General features: G+C 42.9%; 1 protein-coding gene across 2 annotated transcripts in view; it reads left to right on the top strand.

Annotated features, from left to right (window-relative positions):
• The window catches only part of tcaim (T cell activation inhibitor, mitochondrial), an 84977-nt gene that overhangs the window by 35832 nt on the left and 25930 nt on the right, over positions 1–23215 (top strand). For both annotated transcript variants that reach the window (XM_039736681.1, XM_039736682.1), the window contains 3 exons: positions 4820–4942; positions 16346–16443; positions 22953–23044. In XM_039736681.1, coding sequence (XP_039592615.1) covers positions 4820–4942; positions 16346–16443; positions 22953–23044 — 313 coding nt within the window. The remainder of the gene's footprint in view (positions 1–4819; positions 4943–16345; positions 16444–22952; positions 23045–23215) is intronic.

Genomic DNA, 23215 nt, shown 5'->3' with positions numbered 1-23215 from the left:
AAAAAACATTCTAAATCCTTTAAGTAGTTCTCTCGTGAAAGTGGACAGACAGACAGACATTGGATTTTATATATTCATAAACCTTCAAAATCGTTCAGGGGCAACTGGGCGAAAAGACAACTCAGCGACATCATTTACCAGTTAGGTAATAGTTAGGGTTAGTTGGTTTCAAAGAGATTTTTTAATGATGTTTAAACGACAACCTAGGGTGCCGAAAAAACCACAGAATCACCTGCTTTATGAGAGTCCCAATATGTTGAGAGTAAAGATATTCCTTAAGCCGTACTCGCAGGTCACCTTTTGTATTCTAAATATCGTTTATCTAAATACAATCAATATAATTTATATAAAGGGTTAGCAATTTTGGTTGCAGAAGATAATGTAAGAGAGTTTGTTCCATCTGCTGAATAAAGTTTGTTTGTCAATTATATACATTTATTTTCAACATTTTAAATCACGATATCATTTAAATATAATTAAAAAATCTCTTTGAACCTAAATATTACCTAACTGGTAAAAGGATGTCGCCAGGTTGTCTTTTCGCCGAGTTGACTGTCGCCCAGTTGCCACCGAACCTTTAAGATAAAGTGCAGTTAAAGTCTCAACAGCATTTCTGCAGCTTAGTTGAACAAGATAACTAGAAGAATCTTCACCAAGCGGCTCTGACAATGTCTGCTTTGTTTGGGTCTCCATACCTCTGTGAGCCTGACATGAATGTCATGAAATCAAAGACTGACAGACGAACATTGAAAGGACTCCATAAGAGTGACCCTGAGCGGCTCCACTCCACCAGACACCTCAGTGCCAGTCATCTGACTAACTAAAAAACACATCACACGTGCGACTGGACCTGTGAATAAAGTGACACAGTGACATGTGACAAAATGACAAATGAAGAAGTCCTATCTGTGGATTTGGAATTGCATTGTTTGGTTTTGACAGCATTCATGTTTTAATTCAAAAGTGTGAGATACCCTAGAAAATGCATACAGACGTACAAAATGCACTTGCAGGTGAACTCAATATTTTTCGTGATGTTTTAATGCAATGTGTTAGTTGTGGGCACCAACATTTTGTAAATGTTCAGGCAAAAGAAGCTTATTCAGTTTGGGTTGAAATAAGCTATGAGAATAAATGTTAGAAAACATGAGTAGCTCTTGGCCATTTTCATTTTGTAAAAGTAGCTCTCAGAGGAAAAAAAGGTTGGAGACCCCGGGGCTAGAGGATTTAGAGCCTTGACAATAAGCAGAAGAATTTTAAAGCCTGAATCTGAAATTTAACCGGGCACCATTTGAGTTGTTAAGGGACAGGAGTAGTAAGTTACCAGGGGACTAGTATGGGAAAGAATTCTGTCAGTTGGATTTTGAACGTATTGCCGTCTCCTAAATCCCTGGGGAGTAGCGTCACACAGAACAGCATTGCAGAAGTCTAGACAGGGTGTGTGTGATTAAAGACGTGAATGAGAGTGTCGATCGCACTGTATGTCAGAAACCGCTGGGGCTTAAATGAAAAAAATCTATCTTAGTAATGTTCCTAATATATAATTCAAACAAATATTTCACCCAAGTGTTTGTTATAGAAAGAAACAAATGAAATCCCACATGTAGAAGTAAAACCTCTGAGCTGACAGATCTTAAAATACAAGAGTCGGATGTGCTTCAAGCCCTGGACTCACGGTTTTCTCGCGTGTAAAGGGTGTAGAAACACAGTCTGTTCCGACTCTGCAATAAGACAAGAGGGTTTTTAAGTAATCAACACAAGCTGGAACACCTGTGCAAATTGTCTGCTTCACCTTGTAAGGCTTGATTTACTTTAATTGCTGCAGAACATCTGTAGGTTGTAGCCTGTTAGTTGTTCCCTGATGAAGGCCCATTTGTAATATTTTGAAATTTCCTTTTAATTTCAGTGTTTGCTAATCTAAACTTTACATTTAAACCTCCGGCAGTGTACTGCTTACCTTTTTAACATTTAGGTCATTCATTGCATTTCAACTGAGTAAATCTGAAGAAAAACTGGAAAAACAGAGATGTTTGAAAACCTTTGACCAGTACTGTATATTACATTGATTCCAGTATAATTGTGAAATTTGTAGATGATACTAAAGTTTGAGGAATGGCAGACAAATAAAAATTAAACAGATCTGGATATGCTTCAGAACTGGGCAAACATCTGGAAAAAATCAGTTTAATGTAGTAAAGTACAAAGTTCCACACGTGGGCAAAAGGAATGTCAGTTATAAATACAAGATGGGCGACGCTGTCCTAAAGGAAGCAACCTGTGAAAAGGATTTCGGGTTTATGTTGACACAACATTTTCATTGTTAAAAAGACAAATATAAAGGTACTGTCGTAAAAAAAAGTGTTGTATATAAATTGAGAGACATTATGATCAGACTATGAAATGAACTGGTGAGACAGCCTCTGGAGTACTGCGTGCAGTTCTGTTCACCACGCTACAAAAAAGACCTAGCAGAACTTGAAACTGTGTGCCTTCAACACCATCCAAGCTCTGCTCCTTTGGGACAAGCTGACAGAGATGGGAGTAGATTCACACCTGGTGCCATGGATCGTGGACTATCTTACAGACAGACCTCAGTATGTGTATCTTGGGAACTGCAGGTCTGACATTGTGGTCAGCAGCACAGGAGCGCCGCAGGGGACTGGACTTTCTCGGGTCCTGTTCAGCCAACATACATCGGACTTCCAATACGACTCAGAGTCCTGCCACATGTAAAAGTTCACTGACGACACTGCTATCGTGGGCTGCATCAGGAGTGGGCAGGAGGAGGAGTACATGAAGCTAATCAAAGACTTTGTTAAATGCTGCGACTCAAACCACCAACAACTGAACACCAGCAAAACCAAGGAGCTGATGGTGGATTTTAGGAGGACCAGGCCCCTCATAAACCTCATGATCATCAGAGGTGATACCTGGGAGTGCAGCTGGATGATAAATTGGACTGGACTGCCAATACTGATGATCTGTGCAAGAGAGGACAGAGCCGACTATACTTCATTAGAAGGCTGGCGTCCTTCAACATCTGTAATAAGATGCTGCAGATGTTCTATCAGACGGTTGTGCTGAGCACCCTCTTCTACATGGTGGTGTGCTGGGTAGGCAGCATAAAGAAGAGAGACGCCTCACGCCTGGAGAAACTGGTGAGGAAGGCAGGCTCTATTGTAGGCACAGAGCTGGACAGTTTGACATCTGTGGCAGAGCGACGGGCGCTGAGCAGACTCCTGTCAATCATGGAGAATCCACCGCATCCACTGAACAGGATCATCACCAGACAGAGGAGCAGCTTCAGTGACAGACTGAGGAGACCCCACACTATGAGACTCTTCAATTCCACCTGGGGGGTAAACGTTAACATTATACAAAGTTATTGTCTGTTATACCTGCCTGGCACTCTCCACCTTGCATTTTTTAACTTGCACTGCATTTTTATCACTCTTTAATTAATATTGTTTTTATCAATATGGGAATTTCCCCTTGGGATTAATAAAGTATCTATCTATCTGTCTCTGTCTCTGTCTCTGTCTTCTGTAACAAGCTAGACAGACATTCTTTCATTTTATGGTTGAATTACATACCTGAGGACTTCTGTGAAAATTAGGGAGATGGAAGCACCTCTGCTCAGAGTTTTGCTGGAATTGGTAACAGACTTCTGTGACATGTAGATGAAGTAGAAGCCTTGACAACCTCTAAGAAGAATCTGAATGCTATTAGCTAAACAAACGAGTTTGATAGACTGAATGGTCTCCTCTCATTTGTTAAATATCTTTTTAATAAGAGTATGGAATCGAACATACCTGTAACCGCGAGATTCCTCACTTCTGTAGAGCAATTCTGGTGTGTGTTTGGGTGAGGGAGATGGTGGTTGTCATTTGTTATAGTATTTCTTTAGCTTCAGTAATACTTATGTGTTTTACCATGTTAGTCATTATGGGTGTAGTAAGAAGTTGTAAGGAATCCAACCATACACAATTATAATACAGTTATCTTATCAAAAGACCTTGACTAGACGTTGTTCTCCTCTCTTGCTAAATGAATCTTGGCCTAGAGGGGTCTATTGATTTTTTTACCTCAAAGATGTCTCACTTAAAGGTTTTCCAACGCTGTGTCTGTCCAGTTGTCTGTATAAACACAGAGAATTCCAGCTTCTGTATTACATCTCGCCTGAAGAAGGGGCCTGAATTGACTCGAAAGCTTACGTATTGTAATCTTTTTAGTTAGCCAATAAAAGGCGTCATTTTGCTTAACTTTCTGAGCTTCAGTAAAAGCTAAATTTCCTCTTGCGGCGAGGAAGCAAAGCACTACCAATGTACTTTATGCATGTTTTGGGTCTCTTTGTCAAGACCAATGACATACTACACATTGTTTCCTAAGTAAAGCACCATAGACATGGTTCACTTTTTTTAAACATTTTATTAATTTTATTAAAATCAAATATCATTCCATACAAGCAAGTCAAGTTGAACAATACTAAGTTTGAAACAAATCAATCCCCAGCCATGCAAAAGAGAGCTAGGCCAACAGAGTAAAGCTTTAAACTAGTAAAAATAAGTAAATAGATACATTAATAAATGAATAAAAGATAAAGAGATTAAAAAAGAAAAAACATGGTTCACTTTTGAACGGAGGGACTTGCCTTGTCCAGTACTGTTAGTCAGAATGTTATAGCAAATTTCTTTGAACAACTCTGTAATTTATTTTGAATATTTCAATAATCTTGTTCAAATCTTTTGAGCAATTAACTCTTAATGCTTGTTGTGAAGTCTTTTGTTATTCATTTCTTTTTTTTTTTTTACTCTTTAAGATTATGGTTAATCAGAAATGAAGCCCGAGCAACAAAGAAGCAGAAGGAAAGCCTGTCCCTTCGATCGGAACTTAAAAGACTAAAGAAGGACCTCTGCCATCACCTTGGACTTTCTGATATCAGGTAGTGAGTAATGCACGCCTCACTCTCCTCTTGTGCTTTCAAAAGAACTACTTTTTGCTCTATTGTGCTTTATCACATTTATTTTAACTGTGTTGTATTTTCTGAACCTGTTTAAATGAAAAATAACTTGTCTAAGATGTGTGTGGATCATATAAAATATTACAGGGATTATGAATTTGGTGTTTAATGTTTATTTTCATGTTTTGTTTTTTTGTTTTAAGCCACAGGCATATCATCAATTTTGATTTTCAGAGCTCTGCAAAGATAGCTTATATAATATAATATTTTTTAAGCCAACACTTAATTTAAAATCTGTAGAAAATTTCTAAAATGGGCTGATACTCGGGTGCGAGACATGCTGTGGCAAGAGCTGAGGGTTCGCCTTATGTCAGGGGTGCCCAGCTCCAGTCCTGGAGGGCCGCAGTGGCTGCAGGTTTTCATTCTAACACTTTTCTTAATTAGTAACCTGTTTGTGCTGCTAATTAACGTCTTTTGAATTCATTATATTTGACTTGCTCTTGAACACTCGGACCCCTCAATTGTTTCTTTTTCCTTAATTAGCATCCAAAAAATAATGAGACACAAAATGAGCCAAAACAACTGGTGTCCATCATACAATATCTGAAAATAAAGAAAGGTGAAGGTCTCAGGAATGCTGATCTGCTCCTAGAAAAGAGAAAATCCACAATTTCTGAAATCAAAGTCAAAGTGAACTTTATTGTCATCTCAACCATATACAAGTATACAGACAGACGAAATTGCGACGCTCAGGGTCCACAGTGTAACAACATGATTGGCAAATAGTAAATTAAAAATAGAATAAAAATTTAAAAATTTAAAATTAAAACGCAAACAAGACAAGACATTGTGCAAAGATAGGACAAACAAGTAGCGGCAATATTGATGTGTAAGATATGTAATATAATAAATAAATGAATAATAAATAATAGATATAGATAATACAGAAATTATCAGTGTATGATAATAGTTGTTTAAGACGTGTGTAAACAATGACAGGTCAGAATGTTTCATAGCAGAAGGATATCAAGAGTGTCAAAATCCTTAGATGTCAGTATGAGATTTTCAGTTCTTTTCTACATGCACATTCATCTTTGCAGGACAGTGGTCTTCATGTATAAAAGTTCAGTTTTTAGAGGTGGTTGAGGCCGTGTGGAAGGTCCCAAGGGGGCAGCCTGGTGTTAAGGAGTCTAACAGCTTGGGGGTAAAAACTCTCCTGCAGCCTCGCAGATCAGGCTCTGATGCTGCATTATCTTCTCTTGGATGGCAGAAGTGTGAAAAGTCCATGTGAGGGGTGTAAGGGGTCCTGCACACTGCTGCAGGCCTTGCGGACACTGCGTTTGTAAAATATGTCCTGTAGTGAAGGGAGAGGAACCCCAATAATGTTCTCTGCTGTCTTCACTATCCTTTGCAGGCGCTTGCGGTCGGATATGTTGCAGTTGCCATACCAGACCGTGATGCATCTGGTCAGCACACTCTCTATGGTGCCTCTGTAGAACATGGCGAGGATGGAAGGGGGAAGACTTGCTCACTTCAGCCGCCTCAGGAAGTGTAGTCTCTGCTGAGCTTTCTTGATTAGTGATGAGGTGTCCTGTGTTCACGTAAGTTCCTCAGTTAAGTGCACACCGAGGAACTTGGTACTCCTAACAATCTCCACATCTAAACCGTTGATGCTGAGCGGGATGTGGGCAGGACGTGATTTTCTGAAGTCCACGATTATCTCTTTTGTCTTGTCGACACTGAGAGATAGATTGTTGTCTTCACACCATGCCGACAGCCATTTCACCTCATCTCTGTATGCTCTTTCATCATCCCTGCTTATCAGTCCCAGCACCGTCGTATCATCCACAAACTTGATGATGTGATTGGTGTTGTGCGTGGCTGTGCAGTCGTGAGTCAGCAGGGTGAAGAGCAGTGGACTAAGCACACAGCCCTGCGGTGCTCCAGTGCTCAGTGTGATGATGCTGGAAGTGTTGTGGCCCATCTGAACTGACTGGGGCCTCTCTGTCAAGAAGTCCAGGATCCAATTGCAGAGGGTGGTGTTGAGGCCCAACCTGCTCAGTTTTACAACCAGCTTTGGAGGGATGATTGTGTTGAAGGCAGAGCTAAAGTCTATGAATAGCATCCTGACATATGTGTCTTATTTATCCAGATGTGTCAGGGAGAGTGAAGGGCAGAGCATATGGCATCCTCAGTTGACCTGTTTGAGCGGTATGCAAACTGAAGAGGGTCAAGGGAGGCAGGGAGATTAGTCTTTATGTGTGACATGACTAACCTTTCGAAGCACTTCATTATGATTGGTGTGAGTGCAACTGGTCAGTAGTCATTCAGGCATGTCACTGATGACTTCTTTGGCACTGGTATGATGGTGGTCGACTTGAAGCATGTTGGGACTGACGACTGGCTCAGAGATGTGTTGAAGATGTCTGTGAGGACACCAGCCAGTTGACTTGCACATTCTTTGAGTGCAAGACCAGGTATGTTGTCTGGTCCTGCAGCCTTCCGTGGATTGACTCTGGATAGAGTCCTCGTCACATCTGTTATGGAGAGACAGAGTGCTTGGTCAGTGGAGGGATGTGTTGCTTTTCTCGCAGGCTCTTTGTTCTGTGCCTCAAACCGTGCAAAGAAGTTGTTCAGCTCATCCGGAAGGGAGGCATCACCATCACTGCTGTGTGGATTGGGCTTGTAGTTTGTAATTGCCAGAGCGCCCTGCCACATACGACGTGTGTCTCTGGTGCTGCTGAATTGTTTGTTGATCTTCTGCGCGTATGCCCACTTAGCTCTCCTTATAGCACAAGACAGGTTGGCTCTGGTCACCCTGAGGGCGGCCTTGTCTCCAGATCTGAAGGCTGCATTTCTGATCTTGAGCAGCTTGTGCACTTCTCTTGTCATCCAGGGCTTTTGGTTGGCTCTTGTGGTAACATCCTTGGTAACAGTAACATCCTCTATGCATTTAGAGATGTAACCAGTCACAGAGTCTGTGTACTCCTCCAGATTGATGGAGTCACCATCCATAGCAGCCTCTCTGAAAATGTCCCAGTCTGTCAATTTGAAGCAGTCTTGGAGAGCTGAAACCGCACCAACCTGCCACACTCTGATGCTCTTGCGGGCTGGTTTAGTGCGCTTCAGCAGGAACGTGTATGCAGGGACCATAAAACGCTGATATGATCTCAACAGCCCAGGTGAGGGTGGGGTAGGGCCTTGTAGGCGTCAGGAGCGCTCGTGTAAACGTTGTCCAGACAGCTTCCCCCTCTAGTTGCAAAGTTCACATTCTGGGAGAATTTTGGGAGAAATTACTTCAAGTTGGCATGATTGAAGTCTCCAGCAATAATGAAAAATGCCTCGGGGTGCGTCGTTTGCAGTTTGCTGATGATCTCGTAGAGTTCCGCTAGCGCCTGGTTAGCATTTGCGCTAGGCGGGAGGTAGATGGCCACCACCATCACGCAACTGTATTCCCTCAGCAGGTAGAAAGGCCGACACCTTACTGATAAAACCTCTATCAGCGGGGAACTGAGACCGCGTTCATACACCACTCTCTGTTCACATAAACACACAGTCCACCCCCGTCTCTGTCCGCTCGGAAGATGGTCAGTCCGTCTAGCTGGATGGTAGAGTCTGCAATGTTTTCCTGGAGCCATGTCTCAGTGAAAATAAAGATGCAGCAGTCTCTCATTTCCCACCGCTTGGCCCGCTGCAGCTTTATATAATCCAGCTTGTTGTCCAGCGATCGGACGTTCGCAAGCAGAATAGACGGTATCGCAGGTCTGGTGGGGTTAGTTTTTAGCCTTGTGCGAACACCGCCGCGTTTACCTCGTTTCTGTTTCCGATCTCTGCGCTTGCGTTTTCGCCAACTCCGCTTCTCAGGCTGCCGAAGTAAGCAAAGGCTGCGGAGCGTCTCCGTCTGCTATTGCACCACTAGAGCAGCAACAAGCCATGGAATTAAAGAACGGGATTAATTAACGACAAGAATCGGCACCTAATGAAGCAATTGTTTGGAGTTTGAGGCCTTGACTTAGTTGATCTTCTGTTGGCTCCCTCACTTCACATTTCACTTCTATTTGGGTGCCATTCCAGGAAAGAAATTAAGTAATTCAGAGGAACGATGAAGAAATTCAGGGAAACGTTTCTTAAAAACAAAGTCAATTAAAATGAATTCAAAAGAAGTTAATTAGCAGCAAAAAAAGATCACTAATTAAGAAAAGGGTTAGAATGAAAACCTGCAGCCACTGGCGGCCCTCCAGGACTGGAGTTGGGGAACCCTGCCTTATGTTATTTACAGCACATTTACACACGTGGACAAAATTGAAAGAAAAACTCAAAATGGTCACAGAAATAACTTTACTCTGACAAAAGTAATAATAAATAAAAATTCTATGAAATTTAACTAATAAAAGTCAGACATTGCTTTTCAACCATGCTTCAACAGAATTAATAAAAAAAAAAAAACTCATGAAACAGGCCTGGACAAAAATGATGGTACCCCTAGAAAAGACTGAAAATAATGTGACCAAAGGGACATGTTAATCCAAGGTGTGTCCACTAATTAGCATCACAGGTGTCCACAATCTTGTAATCAGTCAGTGGACCTACAGTATATATAGGGCTCCAGGTAGTCACTGTGTTGTTTGGTGACATGGTGTGTACCACACTCAACATGGACCAGAGGAAGTGAAGGAAAGAGTTGTCTCAGGAGATTAGAAAGAAAATTATAGACAAGCATGTCAAAGGTAAAGGCTATAAGACCATCTCGAAGCAGCTTGATGTTCCTGTGACTACAGTTGCACATATTATTCAGAAATTTAAGATCCATGGGACTGTAGCCAACCTCCTGGACGTGGCGCAGGAGGAAAATTGATGACAAATCAAAGAGACGGATAATACGAATGGTAACAAAAGAGCCCAGAAAAACTTCTAAAGAGATCCAAGGTGAACTTCAAGCTCAAGGAACATCAGTGTCAGATCGCACCATCCATTGTTGTTTGAGTAGACTTCATGGGAGACGACCAAGGAGGACACCATTGTTGAAAACAAATCATAAAAAAGCCAGACTGGAATGTGGACAAGCCACAAAGATTCTGGGAGAATGTCCTATGGACAGATGAGACAAAAATTGAACTTTTTGCCAAGGCACATCAGCTCTATGTTCACAGACGGAAAAATGAAGCATATCAAGAAAAGAACACTGTCCCTTCTGTGAAACATGGAGGAGGCTCTGTTATTTTCTGGGGCTGCTTTGCTGCATCTGGCACAGGGTGTCTTGAATCTGTGCAGGGTACAATGAAATCTCAAGACTATCAAGGGATTCTAGAGAGAAATGTGCTGGCCAGTGTCAGAAAGCTTGGTCTCAGTCGCAGGTCATGGGTCTTGCAACAGGACAATGACCCAAAACACACAGCTAAAAACACCCAAGAATGGCTAAGAGGAAAACATTGGACTATTCTAAAGTGGCCTTCTATGAGCCCTGGCCTCAATCCTATTGAGCATCTTTGGAAAGAGCTGAAACATGCCGTCTGGAAAAGGCACCCTTCAAACCTGAGACAACTGGAGCAGTTTGCTCATGAGAAGTGAGCCAAAATACCTGCTGAGAAGTGCAGAAGTCTCACTGACAGTTACAGGAATCGTTTGATTGCAGTGATTGCCTCAAAAGGTTGTGCAACAAAATATTAAGTTAGGGGTACCATCATTTTTGTCCAGGCCTGTTTTCATGAGTTTATTTTTTTAAATAATTCTGTTGAAGCATGGTTGAAAATCAATGTCTAACTTTCGTCGGTTAAATTTCATAGAATTTTTATTTATTATTACTTTTGTCAGATTAAAGTTATTTCTGTGACCATTTTGAGTTTTTCTTTCATTGACTGAAGGGTACCAACAATTTTGTCCACGTGTGTATGTTGCATAACCCAGTGTAAGGGGTGGTGCAGTGGTATTGCCTCCATCTTGCAACAAGGAGACCGGGGGTCCACATCCTGGTAACTCCCAGTGTAGAGTTTGTGTGTTCTCCCTGTGTTTATGTGGGTGCACTGGTTTTCTCCCACAGTCCAAAGACATGCAGATTAGGTGGTTGGCGATGCTAAATTGGCCCCAGTTTGTTTGTGTTTGTGTGTGTTTTCACCCTGTGATTGGCTGGCCAGGGGATGCTTCTGCCTTGTGTCCGATGCTTGCTGTGATAGGGTGCAGCTTCCCCACAGTCCTGCTCAGGATAAATTAAGGTTAAAAGATCACTGAAAGAGTGACCACTGCCCTGTAGATGTAAACAGACTGCAGTGGCCTTAGGGAACCGCTGTCTAAGTGAAAACCTTTGGTCATCCCTTGTGTGTCGGGGATATCGGAACAGCTGAGACACATTTTTTGAAAACACCGGGCTTTCAATCCCCAAAACACGATTCGGCAAAAATTGGTTCACCCCAAAGATCGGGTGCACCAGCACAGACAGAATAATACAGTGTACACAGTTAAGTGCCAAGAGGATTGCCGTGAATCATACATCGGGGAAACCAAACAACCACCGGCGAAGCGGATGGCACAACACAGAAGAGCTACCTCGTCAGGCCAGGACTCCGCTGTCTATTTACATCGACAGGACAGTGGTCACTCTTTCAGTGATGAAGATGTGCTCATCCTGGACAGGGAGGAACGCTGGTTTGAGCGAGGAGTCAAAGAGGCCATTTACGTGAAAAAGGAACGAATCTCTTAACCGAGGAGGGGGCCTAAGGGTAATAATAACGATAAATGCATTTATATAGCGCTTTTCTCACTACTCATAGCGCTCAGCGATTGCAGGCTAAGGGTCTTGCTCAAGGGCCCAACAGAGCAGAGTCCCTATTGGCATTTACGGGATTCGAACCGGCAACCTTCCGATTCCCAGTGCAGATCCCTCGCCTCAGAGCCACCACTTTGCCTATAAGGGTACATCTCTCACCATCTTACAATGCGGTGATTGCAGCCATTCCCAAACTCTCTGTGAATGGTACTCATGGCCATTGATCAGTGAACAATTTGCATATCATTGATCACACGGCTCATTGTTAGTCAATGGTGCTAGTTCGGTCATTAGGCCAAGGTACTGTTTATAAGGTTGCAGAAACCTGCAGTCAACTGAGACTGAGGAAGTCACTTGGATGAGTGATGAAATGAAAAGAAACTACTGTATGTCCAGATGAACAGAATCAACATTCAAGAATATATTGACACAAGTATTGGGATACCTGGCCATTACACCAACATTGCATTCAAATCCATAGACTTTATTATGGTGTTGGTCCCCCCTTTGCAGCTATAACAGCTTCCACCCTTCTTGGAAGGTTTCCCAAAAGATTTTGGAGCGTTTCTGTGGGAATTTGTGCCCATTCATTCCGTAGAGCATTTATGAGGTCAGGCACTGATGTTGGACATGAAGGACTGTCTCTCAATCTCCATTCCATTTCATCCCAAAGGTATTCGATGGGGTTGAGGGCCAGGCTCTTTATGGGCGAGTCAAGTACTTACACACCAAACTCATCCAACATGTCTTTATGGACTTGCTTTGTGCACTGGGGCACAGCCATGCTGGAATAGAAAAGGGCTTTCCCCAATCTGTTCACACAAAGTTGTAAGCATAGCCTTGTCCAAAATGTCGTGGTTTGGTGAAGAATTAAGATTTCCCTTCACTGGCAGTAAGGGGCCTAGCCCAAAGCCTGAAAAACAGCCCCCACCATTATCTCTCCTCCTCCCCAGACTTCATAGTTAGCCCAACACAGTCAGGCAGGTAATGTTCTCCCAGCCTTCAGCAGACTCGGACTCACCCATCTAAACTGCCAAACTGAGACGAGTCATTTGTCACTCCATTGAACACATTACTCAGCTCCATCTGATGCTTGGCATTGGACTTGGTGATGTGAGGCTTGCATGAAGCTGCTCGGCCATTGAAACCCATTCCATGAAGCTCCTGCTGCACAGTTAGTGCCAGTTCAGCCACGGAATTAGCAGAGCATTGGTGACTTTTATACATCATGCACCTTAGCAGTCATTGACCCCACTCTGTGACTTTACGTGGTCTTCTGCTTTGTGGCTGAGTTGCTGTTGTTCCTAAACACTTCCACTTTCCATTAACCCCACTTACAGTTGACTGTGGAATGTCCAGCTGGGATGAAATTTCACAAACTGTCTTATTGCAAAGGAGACATTCTATCACAGTACCACGCTTGAAGTCACCGAGCTCTTCTGAACGACCCATTTTGTAACTGGAGACTGCATGGCTAGGTGTCTGTTGCAATGGGTCTGAGTGAACCTCCTGAATTCAGTAATTAAGAGATGTGTCCCAATACTTTTGTCTATACAGTGATCCCCCGTTATATTGCGGTTCAGCTGTCGCAGCTCCGCTATATCGCAGATTTGTGGCCAGAATGTGTCCGCGACTACAAAGAGTTTTCTCCTGACAAAATTCATCATTCAGCAGTGGACAAGGCAGTCAAGTTTGCTAAGTTCCTAGGAGGAGAAGGCTTCAATGACATGACGCACGATGACGTTAATGATCTCATTGATAAGCACTCAGATCCTCTAACAGACGAGGATTTAATTGAACTCATGAAGTCTGCAAGTGAGGAGGAGGAAGACGAAGGGCCATCACTTGAACAGCTGGCAGTTGTGAGAACGGCCAATGAACTGCAGGCAATGATAGATGATTGAGATCCCGAAATGCTTTGGGTGTTGCAGTTTCACAACGCCATTGATGCAGCCAATGAAGTCTATAAAAACCTCCTCGCCCAAAAGGAGAAGCAACGCCAGCAGCTGCCTATAACGATGTTCCTCACTCCGACAAAGAAGACACGCCTACAACTTCAGAGGAAGTTGCCATCCAGCAGCAGGAAGATACCCCTCCTAAACCACCTGAAGGCACGCCTTCAGAAGAGCTGTAAATGCTATGCTTTGCTGTGCTATACATACTCATCACCTTCATCACCTATATACGTACTTCATAGTGTACTACTACACAGCTAATTCATCATCATCATCATCATCATCATCATTCATGTGAGTACAAATACTGCGCTTAAAATGTTTTTATCCATCCGTTACCCAACCCGCTATATCCTAATTACAGGGTCACGAGGGTCTGCTGGAGCCAACCCCAACCAACATGGGGAGCAAGGCAGGGAAAAAACCCAGGCAGGGCACCAGCACCACCGCAGGGCGCGCACACACACACACCAAGCACCATTTAGAATCACCAATGCACCTAACCTGCATGTCTTTGGACTGTGGGAGGAAACCCACGCAGACACGGGGAGAACATGCAAACTCCACATGGGAGGACCCGGGAAGTGAACCCAGACGGGTCTCCTAACTGCGAGGCAGTAGTGCTACCCACTGCGCCACTGTGCCGCCCCTTAAAATGATTTTATTTTTACATATTCCATTACGTAAACAGAGAGAGAGAGTGTGTGTGTGTGTGTGTGTATATATATATATATATATATATATATATTACTGCTCAAAAGAATTAAAGGAACACTTTTTAATCAGAGTATAGCATAAAGTCAATGAAACTTATGGGATATTAATCTGGTCAGTTAAGTAGCAGAGGGGGTTGTTAATCAGTTTCAGCTGCTGTGGTGTTAATGAAATTAACAACAGATGCACTAGAGGGGCAACAATGAGATGACCCCCAAAACAGGAATGAAGGGTGGAGGCCACTGACATTTTTCCCTCCTCATCTTTTCTGACTGTTTCTTCACTAGTTTTGCATTTGGCTACAGTCAGTGTCACTACTGGTAGCATGAGGCGATACCTGGACCCTACAGAGGTTGCACAGGTAGTCCAACTTCTCCAGGATGGCACATCAATACGTGTCATTGCCAGAAGGTTTGCTGTGTCTCCTGCACAATCTCAAGGGCATGGAGGAGATTCTAGGAGACAAGCAGTTACTCTAGGAGAGCTGGAGAGGGCCATAGAAGGTCCATAACCCATCAGCAGGACCAGTATCTGCTCCTTTGGGCAAGGAGGAACAGGATGAGCACTGCCAGAGCCCTACAAAATGACCTCCAGCAGGCCACTGGTGTGAATGTCTCTGACCAAACAACCAGAAAGACTTCATGAGGGTGACCCAAGGGCCCCATGTCCTCTAATGGGCCCTGAGCTCACCGCCCAGCAGCATGCAGCTCGATTGGCATTCGCCATAGAATACCAGAATTGGCAGATGCACCACTGGTGCCCTGTGTTTTTTACAGATGAGAGCAGGTTCACCCTGAGCACGCGACAGAAGTGAAAGGGTCTGGAGAAGCCATGGAGAACATTATGCTGCCTGTAACATCATTCAGCATGAGCAGTTTGGTGGTGGGTTAATGATTGTCTGGGGAGGCATATCCATGGAGGGTCACACAGACCGCTACAGGCTTGACAAAGGCACCTTGGCTGCCATTAGGTATCAGGATGAAATCCTTGGACCCATTGTCAGACCCTATGCTGGTACAGTGGCTCCTGGTGCACGACAATTCCTGGCCTCATGTGGTGAGAGTATGCAGGCAGTTCCTGGAGGATGAAGGAATTGATACCATTGACTGGCCACCACACTTTCCTGACCTAAATCCAATAGAACACCTCTGGGACATTATGTTTTGGTCCATCCAATGCCACCAGGTTGAACCTCAGACTGTCCAGGAGCTCAGTGATGCCCTGGTCCAGATCTGGGAGGAGATCCCCACAACACCATCTGTCATCTCATTAGAAGCATGCACCGATGTTGTCAGGCATGTATACAAGAACACAGGGGCCATACAAAGTGCTGCGTACAATTTGGAGTTGCTGCAATTCAATTTGGGCAAAATGGACTAGCCTGCCACATCATTTTTTCACTCTAGTTTTTGGGGCGTCTTTGAATTCAGGGCTCTGTAGGTTGATCATTTTCATTTCCATCAAACGATGTGGCATCCTTTCGTTCCTAACACATTACCCAGTCTATATCAGTATAGATATCCAGGAGGATTTCTTTTTCCCATTGAGATCTGATGTGTTTTCAAAGTGTTCCTTTAATTTTTTTGAGCAGTTTATATATATATATATACACATACATTACATATTATTATTATTATTATTATTATTATTATTATTATTATTATTATTATTATGTTACTCTTATCCTTAGCCTGACATCCACATATCATATGTGTTTACAAAGTGTGTTTTAATAAGCTTTCATGTGTTTAAAGCGTGTGGGAGGGGTATTTTAAGGCTTAAACTATAAAAAATAATGTTTGTTTATATGGTCTTTCTATATCGCGGATTTTCACCTATCGCTGAGGGGATCACTGTATATTGTATATATATTTTGACATTGTTTCCGCCTCTTTTATGCTAAAATAAAGCAGGATAACTACAACTGTTCTAGAATATATTTGTTTCTTCTCATAGGTGGCAGCGGAGCTGGGCACTTGCCCACAAATGTAGCCAGTTGCACAGTTTGAGTCGTCTCTCACAGCAGAATCCTGAAGCTGTTAAGGGCCTGCAAGGTTTGTTTTGTACCTCGTAACTTTGACATGTGCATGCGGCCATTCAGTCATCACAGTTGCTTGTTTTGGTTGCTAGCTGTAATAGTTTATGTTATACTTTTAAGAACTATGAATAGTGACTATTTAATAATTTGGTACTGATTCTTTTCTCAGACATCAGCATATTGCACACTCTTTTTTATTTTTGAACCTATGATGCACAAAGTGTGTAATCCTTCTGGATTCTGTAGTCCACTAGAATCTGTTTCAGTGTAAGTGAGGCTTTTGTTCGTTACTAACTAACGTGTTAAGACCTTCTTCAAAGTGTTGTATGTTCTTACTGTTAAAAAGGACTTGAAATTCATTTTTGAAATTTCCCCCTTAAATTTAACACAAGGGGAGATTGAAGGGGTGAGAGTTTCAAACTCAACCGTTTAAAAACCATTTTAATTTTAACGTTTCAGTGATTCCTTTAATGTCATAACTTCTTCTTTCTGATGTTTACAGTAGTTCATAAAAGTTTGAGTTGATAAAGTTATCATCCAGTCTTTCAAAGATTGTTTTATTTCTGCTTTTTTAATCTAAAATAAATACTTGCTTTATTTTACATGTCAGAGTTCCCCTCATGTTTAGCTAAAAAGCCACACGTGCCATAGAAAAATGGCATCAGCAGATTAATACAAAACAATCTACAGAATGTAAAATAAAATATGCTAAGAAGCATTTATATTTTTTATTTTTATCACCCATCCCTTACTGTTTTTCCTGTCGAAGTATAGTTTTCAGTAGCTTTAAGACAGTTGAGCAGTCATAAGGCTCGAAGTGTAAATGTAGTTAATTATAAAAAAAGTGATATGTACTTGAAGTATAGTTAACATTCACAGTAGCTGAAATGGCACGTGTTATAATATGTTTGTTGTAATATTAAGTTTAATGTCACACTTTAGTGCACGCCGTTATACAGGCAGACCAAGTATGGTACACAGGGGCTCAGCATTTAGAACTGACAGCCAGGCATACGACTAGATAGCCAAAGACAACTGGAGGATTGTACAGTCCGCCTAAAGACAGAATAGTATACTTCTGTCCTCTGTCCGCACAAAACCTTCTTTCCTTGTTGGGAGAATGAGAACTGTAAGTAGACATTGTGCTATTCCTGTATTTTTTGGAGGTGGAGTTGAGCCTTTCTTGTCCTTGTTTGGAGACCAGAGAAAGAGCCTGCACGTGGAGAAACTAGTATATAAGGATGGACCTACTGCCAATACACGTTGAAGCCTATGGATGGATGTCATCCGTCTGGAAAAAACCTTTCGGCACCGTGACGAAAATGGGAGACTCTATAGATCAAGATCATACCTTGATATTGTCTTGCTATGGCTTCCTTTCGTCTGTTATACCGTGTAAAATCGCCAGTAAAGAAAGCTAAAGTATATCTTTTTCTCATGTGATTTTTGTACCGCCGTAATTACTATGGGAAGGATTTCGCCTTTTATATCATATTTCTGTATTTTTTGGTTACTTAACATGCCGCAATTTCAAAAGAACACATTTGCGGAGAGCTAGTGTCTCCTAAGGAAACAGCACGGTAGTGCACGGTGATTAACACTGTCCATCATGCTGCATACTGTAAATGTCCAGCACCTGATGATTGTCTGCGTGGACTTCTGGCTCCATGCTCCCAATTCCCTATTGGGAGCTGTTGAACCCAACACTGTCGGTAATGTGACCGGATGAGCTGGACAATGAAGACACCAAAATGAAGCAAAGGGAAGGTGGAAAGTGCAAACAGTGCTTTTATTAAAAACAAAACCAAGTGTTCAAATAAAGTGCAGTGTTCCGATAAGTAATCCATTAAAACCAGGGTGAAACAGTGGAGGTTAAAATCCAACAAATAGTTCCATTAAAACAGTAGCTGGAAGCAGTCCTTTAACACTTTGAGTGCTGAATAGTTTTTGCATTGCTGTCACCCATAAATCAACATAAAACATCTGCTGCTATGTGCTGCGGCTGCTGTCGTCACCTGTTTGGCATCCCTGGCAGCAGTGGGAGGGCTCGATGGTCAGCAGGAATGTGTGGCGGGCCGGCTGCCTGGCTGTCTTTGTATGGCAGGTGGGCAGCGGTGGCAGTTGCAGTGTGACGCAATCTGATTTATATCTCTTGTCATTGTAAATGGCAGTCCTCCCTGGCAAACGTTGCTGTGGGACATCATCTACACAAATGTGTTCAGCATCATGATCAGCTGGTGCTGGTACCTCACTTTCGTTCTCGATTTCCATCTCCAGATCACTTGCATCAAAATCGGAGTCCAGCAAGTCAGAGTCCGATTCAGAGATAACGTGCAAAACGTCATCTACAGAATATTTTTGCTTTGCACGTTCACTTTGGTCACTCGCCAGATGTCCGTGCCATTTTAAAGGTTGTTTGCTCTTTTGCTATTCAAGCTCATGCAAGGAACTGCGGTAAAATCAACGAAGCTAACTTTCCTTCTGGCAAGGATAGTTGAACTAAAATGAAACTGCGAGATTTGTCACAGATTACAGCTGATTACCGTCCTCTACCCCTGAATTTCGACATAAGTCGACATCCGCCCTGAAAGAGTTAAAAACAAAAACCGGTGCCTTTGTCATCTGGCGGCTCCCTTGCTTCTCCCATCTGGACTATGCACCAGGGGAGTCGCCCTACCTGCAGCCGACCTTCTCCACATCTGGTTGCTTTCCGTCCTTTCCGTACGGCACCACTACCCGGATCGAGACTTGGGTTCCACCAATGGCCTGGACGCTCACGTTGGAGTTCCGATCCCAAATCTCTGATTCCTGCAGCCTTTTGCGGCGAGTCATCCACCTTCCAGTCACTCCAGCTCCTCACAAGCACTCCACAGGAGCAATTCAATCATCTGCCCCCATGTGCCGGCCAAACACCCCACTAGGGCCCACCTCTGTCAGCTGCCTGTCCTTACAGTGAGCCTGCTCTCGTTCGCTCACTCACGTACCGGCTTCTTCACTTCCAGCTTCCTTTTGTTCCTCCTTTAACCTCCGTTCTTTTCTGTCATCCTTTTTTTTTTCCCCCTCATACCTCCACAGTCGCACTCCTACTATAAATAATCTGGACATAGCACAGGTGTGGCGATTAGCAGCTCCCGGCATCAATTACAGATGCGGATGATTCCTTACCTGTGCACATAAGCAAAGAAACGCCCACAGCACGTCTCATCTGAGAACCGCTGCGGCCACACTACCATGCCGCCTCTATAAGCCGCACGTGCAGCAATTACTTATTTAAAAACTGGCCTTTTATTCTGAGCCGCAGATTCGCTATATCACAGGAGTCTGCGTGTTGTTCTTCCATTTCTGTGGTGTTCTTCTGCATACTCCAGTTATCCTCCTACATTTTTAAAGCCATGCAGGTTTGGTTGAATGGTCCCAGTGCAAGTGTGAGTGAACCCAGTGATAAACTGATACCCTGTCCATGCCATTTTCCTGCATTGTGCCCAGTGCTGCCAGGATCGGCTCTTGCTCCCTGCTTGACTGAATTGTGAGTAAGTGGCTTTGAGAATGACTGCGACTATTATTAGTTTAGGTACTGCAAAAGTGCATCAATTACTGTTGACTATTACGTAACAAGACCTTCTTTGAGTCTTCATGACACTTGCAAAGCATCTGTAAAGTGTTTATTCATCTCTGCAATGTGACCTACTAATACTGTATAACCTCCACTTTAAGGTAGGTTAACCGAGACGCACTTCACTTGATATTCCATATTTAGCATAAGACATGCGAGTCCTTCATATTAACAAGTCATTTAACCATCATGTCAACATGCCAGACTGCACAGAGATTAAGAACCTCATCTTCTGATGTTTTGTAAGTGTCATGATGACCAAAAGACGCCTTTGTTAAGCTCTTGTTACATAGGAGGAAATAGGTAATACAGTAGGTGCCTTGTTGTGGTACCTAAAGTGTTACCATAGTTTGCCAGTGAACATCAAGACGTCTTCTTTGAGATTACCGTGACCGGTTGCTGAAGCCAAAGGACGTTTCTAAAAGACAATAAGAAAAAAATAAAGGTGATTGTGTTATCATAGGGAGAGGCGTCCTATAGAGTCGTTATTTATCTGCTGAAATGTCCTTCTTTCCCATTAGGCAGCTGTCTTCACCGTGAGTATATCTACTGCCAGTTTTCTTGAAAGTTATCATTGAGCTTCCTTTTTACTTTCTCGTATACGAAGTATAGGGAAAGTATTGATTGATAGATAGATAGATACTTTATTAATCCCAAGGGGAAATTCACATCCTCCAGCAACAGCATACTGATAAAGAACAATATTAAATTAAAGAGTGATAAAAATGCAGGTATAACGGACAATAATTGTATAATGTTAATAGTGTGGGGTCTCCTCAGTCTGTCAGTGGAGCAGGACGGTGACAGCAGTCTGTCGCTGAAGCTGCTCCTCTGTCTGGAGATGATCCTGTTCAGTGGATTCTCCATGATTGACAGGAGTCTGCTCAGCGGCCATCGCTCTGCCACGAATGTCAAACTGTCCAGCTCTGTGCCAACAATAGAGCCTGCCTTCCTCACCAGTTTGTCCAGGTGTGAGGCGTCCCTCTTCTTTATGCTGCCTCCCCAGCACACCACCACGTAGAAGAGGGCGCCACAACCATCTGGTAGAACATCTGCAGCCTCTTATTACAGATGTTGAAGGACGCCAGCCTTCTAAGGAAGTATAGTCGGCTCTGTCCTCTCTTGCACAGAGCATCAGTATTGGCAGCCCAGTCCAATTTATCATCCAGCTGCACTCCCAGGTATTTATAGGTCTGCACCCTCTGCACAGTCACCTCTGATGATCACGGGGTCCATGAGGGGCCTGGGCCTCCTAAAATCCACCACCAGCTCCTTGGTTTTGCTGGTGCTCAGGTGTAGGTGGTTTGAGTCGCACCATTTAACAAAGTCCTTGATTAGGTTCCTGTACTCCTCCTCCTGCCCACTCCTGATGCAGCCCACGATAGCAGTGTCGTCAGTGAAGTTTTGTACGTGGCAGTAGTATTGTAATCCTCCAAAAATTTCAGTTTGAGATTTTGATGTATCTCGACGTTTTAGATCTTCCTGAGTCTGAAAATTATAATTTTTTGGAATGATGTCTCTGTGTCTGTCCGTGTGTATATAAACACGGTAACTTGAATACACTTTCACTTAAGGCATCCAAATATTGCACAGAAGTACTAGGTACAAAACGTAGATTTCTATCAACTTTAGGGCTATTTCCCCATCCGAGAGCAAGCCGTGGGGCTCAAACTTGCCGACGCTGAGGCACACGCCTGAGGCCGTTTTTTGAGCGCGCTCACAGTTTCTGACGGCCAAGTGCGGAGGCGCGCTTCTGTAACTGCTGGAGGAGAAAGGGCAAAAGTAGTATATTTAACATTAGAGGACAGGTCTGAAGAATTGAAGGCTTTATTTTAAAGTACCAATCAAAAAAGGGAATTCATATGTGTGGCAAAGTATAGGAGTGAACGCGGGAGAAAGTAAAATAGTACATACTTGAGAGAGGGTGAACGTGGAGCCCACAACAAGACAGACGGGTACGCGCACATGGGAGAGAGAACATTTAAATAGGCTGGACTGTACCTGAGCAGGTGCTGAGGAATGGTGCACGTCCTGATGTCCGCGGGAAACGTGAAGACGGATTAGAAGGTCAGCAGGGCTCGGGGTATAAAACCAGAGTCTGAATGCCAGCTGTCATCTTTTGACCAGGTCTTCAAGCTGTAGTGTAGATCTGTGCTACTGATTTATTTAATTGAGTAGTGGAGAGACATACTGTGCTTTGTGTATATAGTAATATGTGCTTAGTTTATTCATTTTGTTTTGATCATTTATTTATTGATCCTTCGTCATCAGTTTTGTAGTTGAAGGAGGAGGTGGAAGAGTTTTTTTCTTCACTTTTGATGTGGAAGCCACTGTAAATATAACACCTGCACTGATTTTTCTTTTGGGAAGTGTCTTTGCATTGGACTTTGGAAATATTTTTTTTGCAAGACATTTCTTTGTAAATTAATATGGACATTGCTGGAATAAAACAGATTCCTGATTTTGAATATTTTTTGTTTAGTCCGAGTCTCTCTCTTACTCCGTCCCTTGGTTGCTCGGTCTCGTCTACTGACACCCCAAGTCGGGAGTTGCACAACTGGGTCCTTACCTGGGGTGTCACCGACTGGCTGTCAGTAGGTGAGCTTGCATAACTTTGGAAATCTGAAATTGTGCTGAAAAAGTTATGAGGAAGTCGTGTAATCTGTCGTACCCTGAGGTGTATAATCTTACATCCTCAAGGTAATGAGAAATCACAAAAAGCAGTCATTGATTGTGACATGTTCTCCGAGTTGAAGTGGTGCCGTGTGCCGCCAGTCTTAGGCATGTTTAGATTTAGTGTGTGCTCCTAAATCGATCTTAGCAAGCTTGACAATGGATGGACCAATGCTGTTTTATTTAGAGATTTTTTTTTAAAGAGTTTTATTGTTTTGTCTTTTTTTTTTTTTTTATAGGACACACTGTAATATTTACTGATCAATCAGGAATAAATGCTGCTGGACATGTCATGTTGGGAACAACGGATGTACACCACCAGTGGGCCAAAGTAAATTTTTGATTTTTATTTCTCTTCATTAGAAATGTACTAAAAATATCCAAATTATGCCTCATTATGAGGTGTAGAAGACTTGCAGTTGAGAAGGAGGTAAACATGTTTGCTTTTACAAGTTGCCTAATTTTTCATTCATCACAACAACAACATTTATTTATATGGCAC

Source organism: Polypterus senegalus, chromosome 15 (assembly GCF_016835505.1).
Source record: "Polypterus senegalus isolate Bchr_013 chromosome 15, ASM1683550v1, whole genome shotgun sequence".
Lineage (NCBI taxonomy): Eukaryota > Metazoa > Chordata > Cladistia > Polypteriformes > Polypteridae > Polypterus > Polypterus senegalus.
This window is presented reverse-complemented; position numbering and strand designations above follow the sequence as displayed.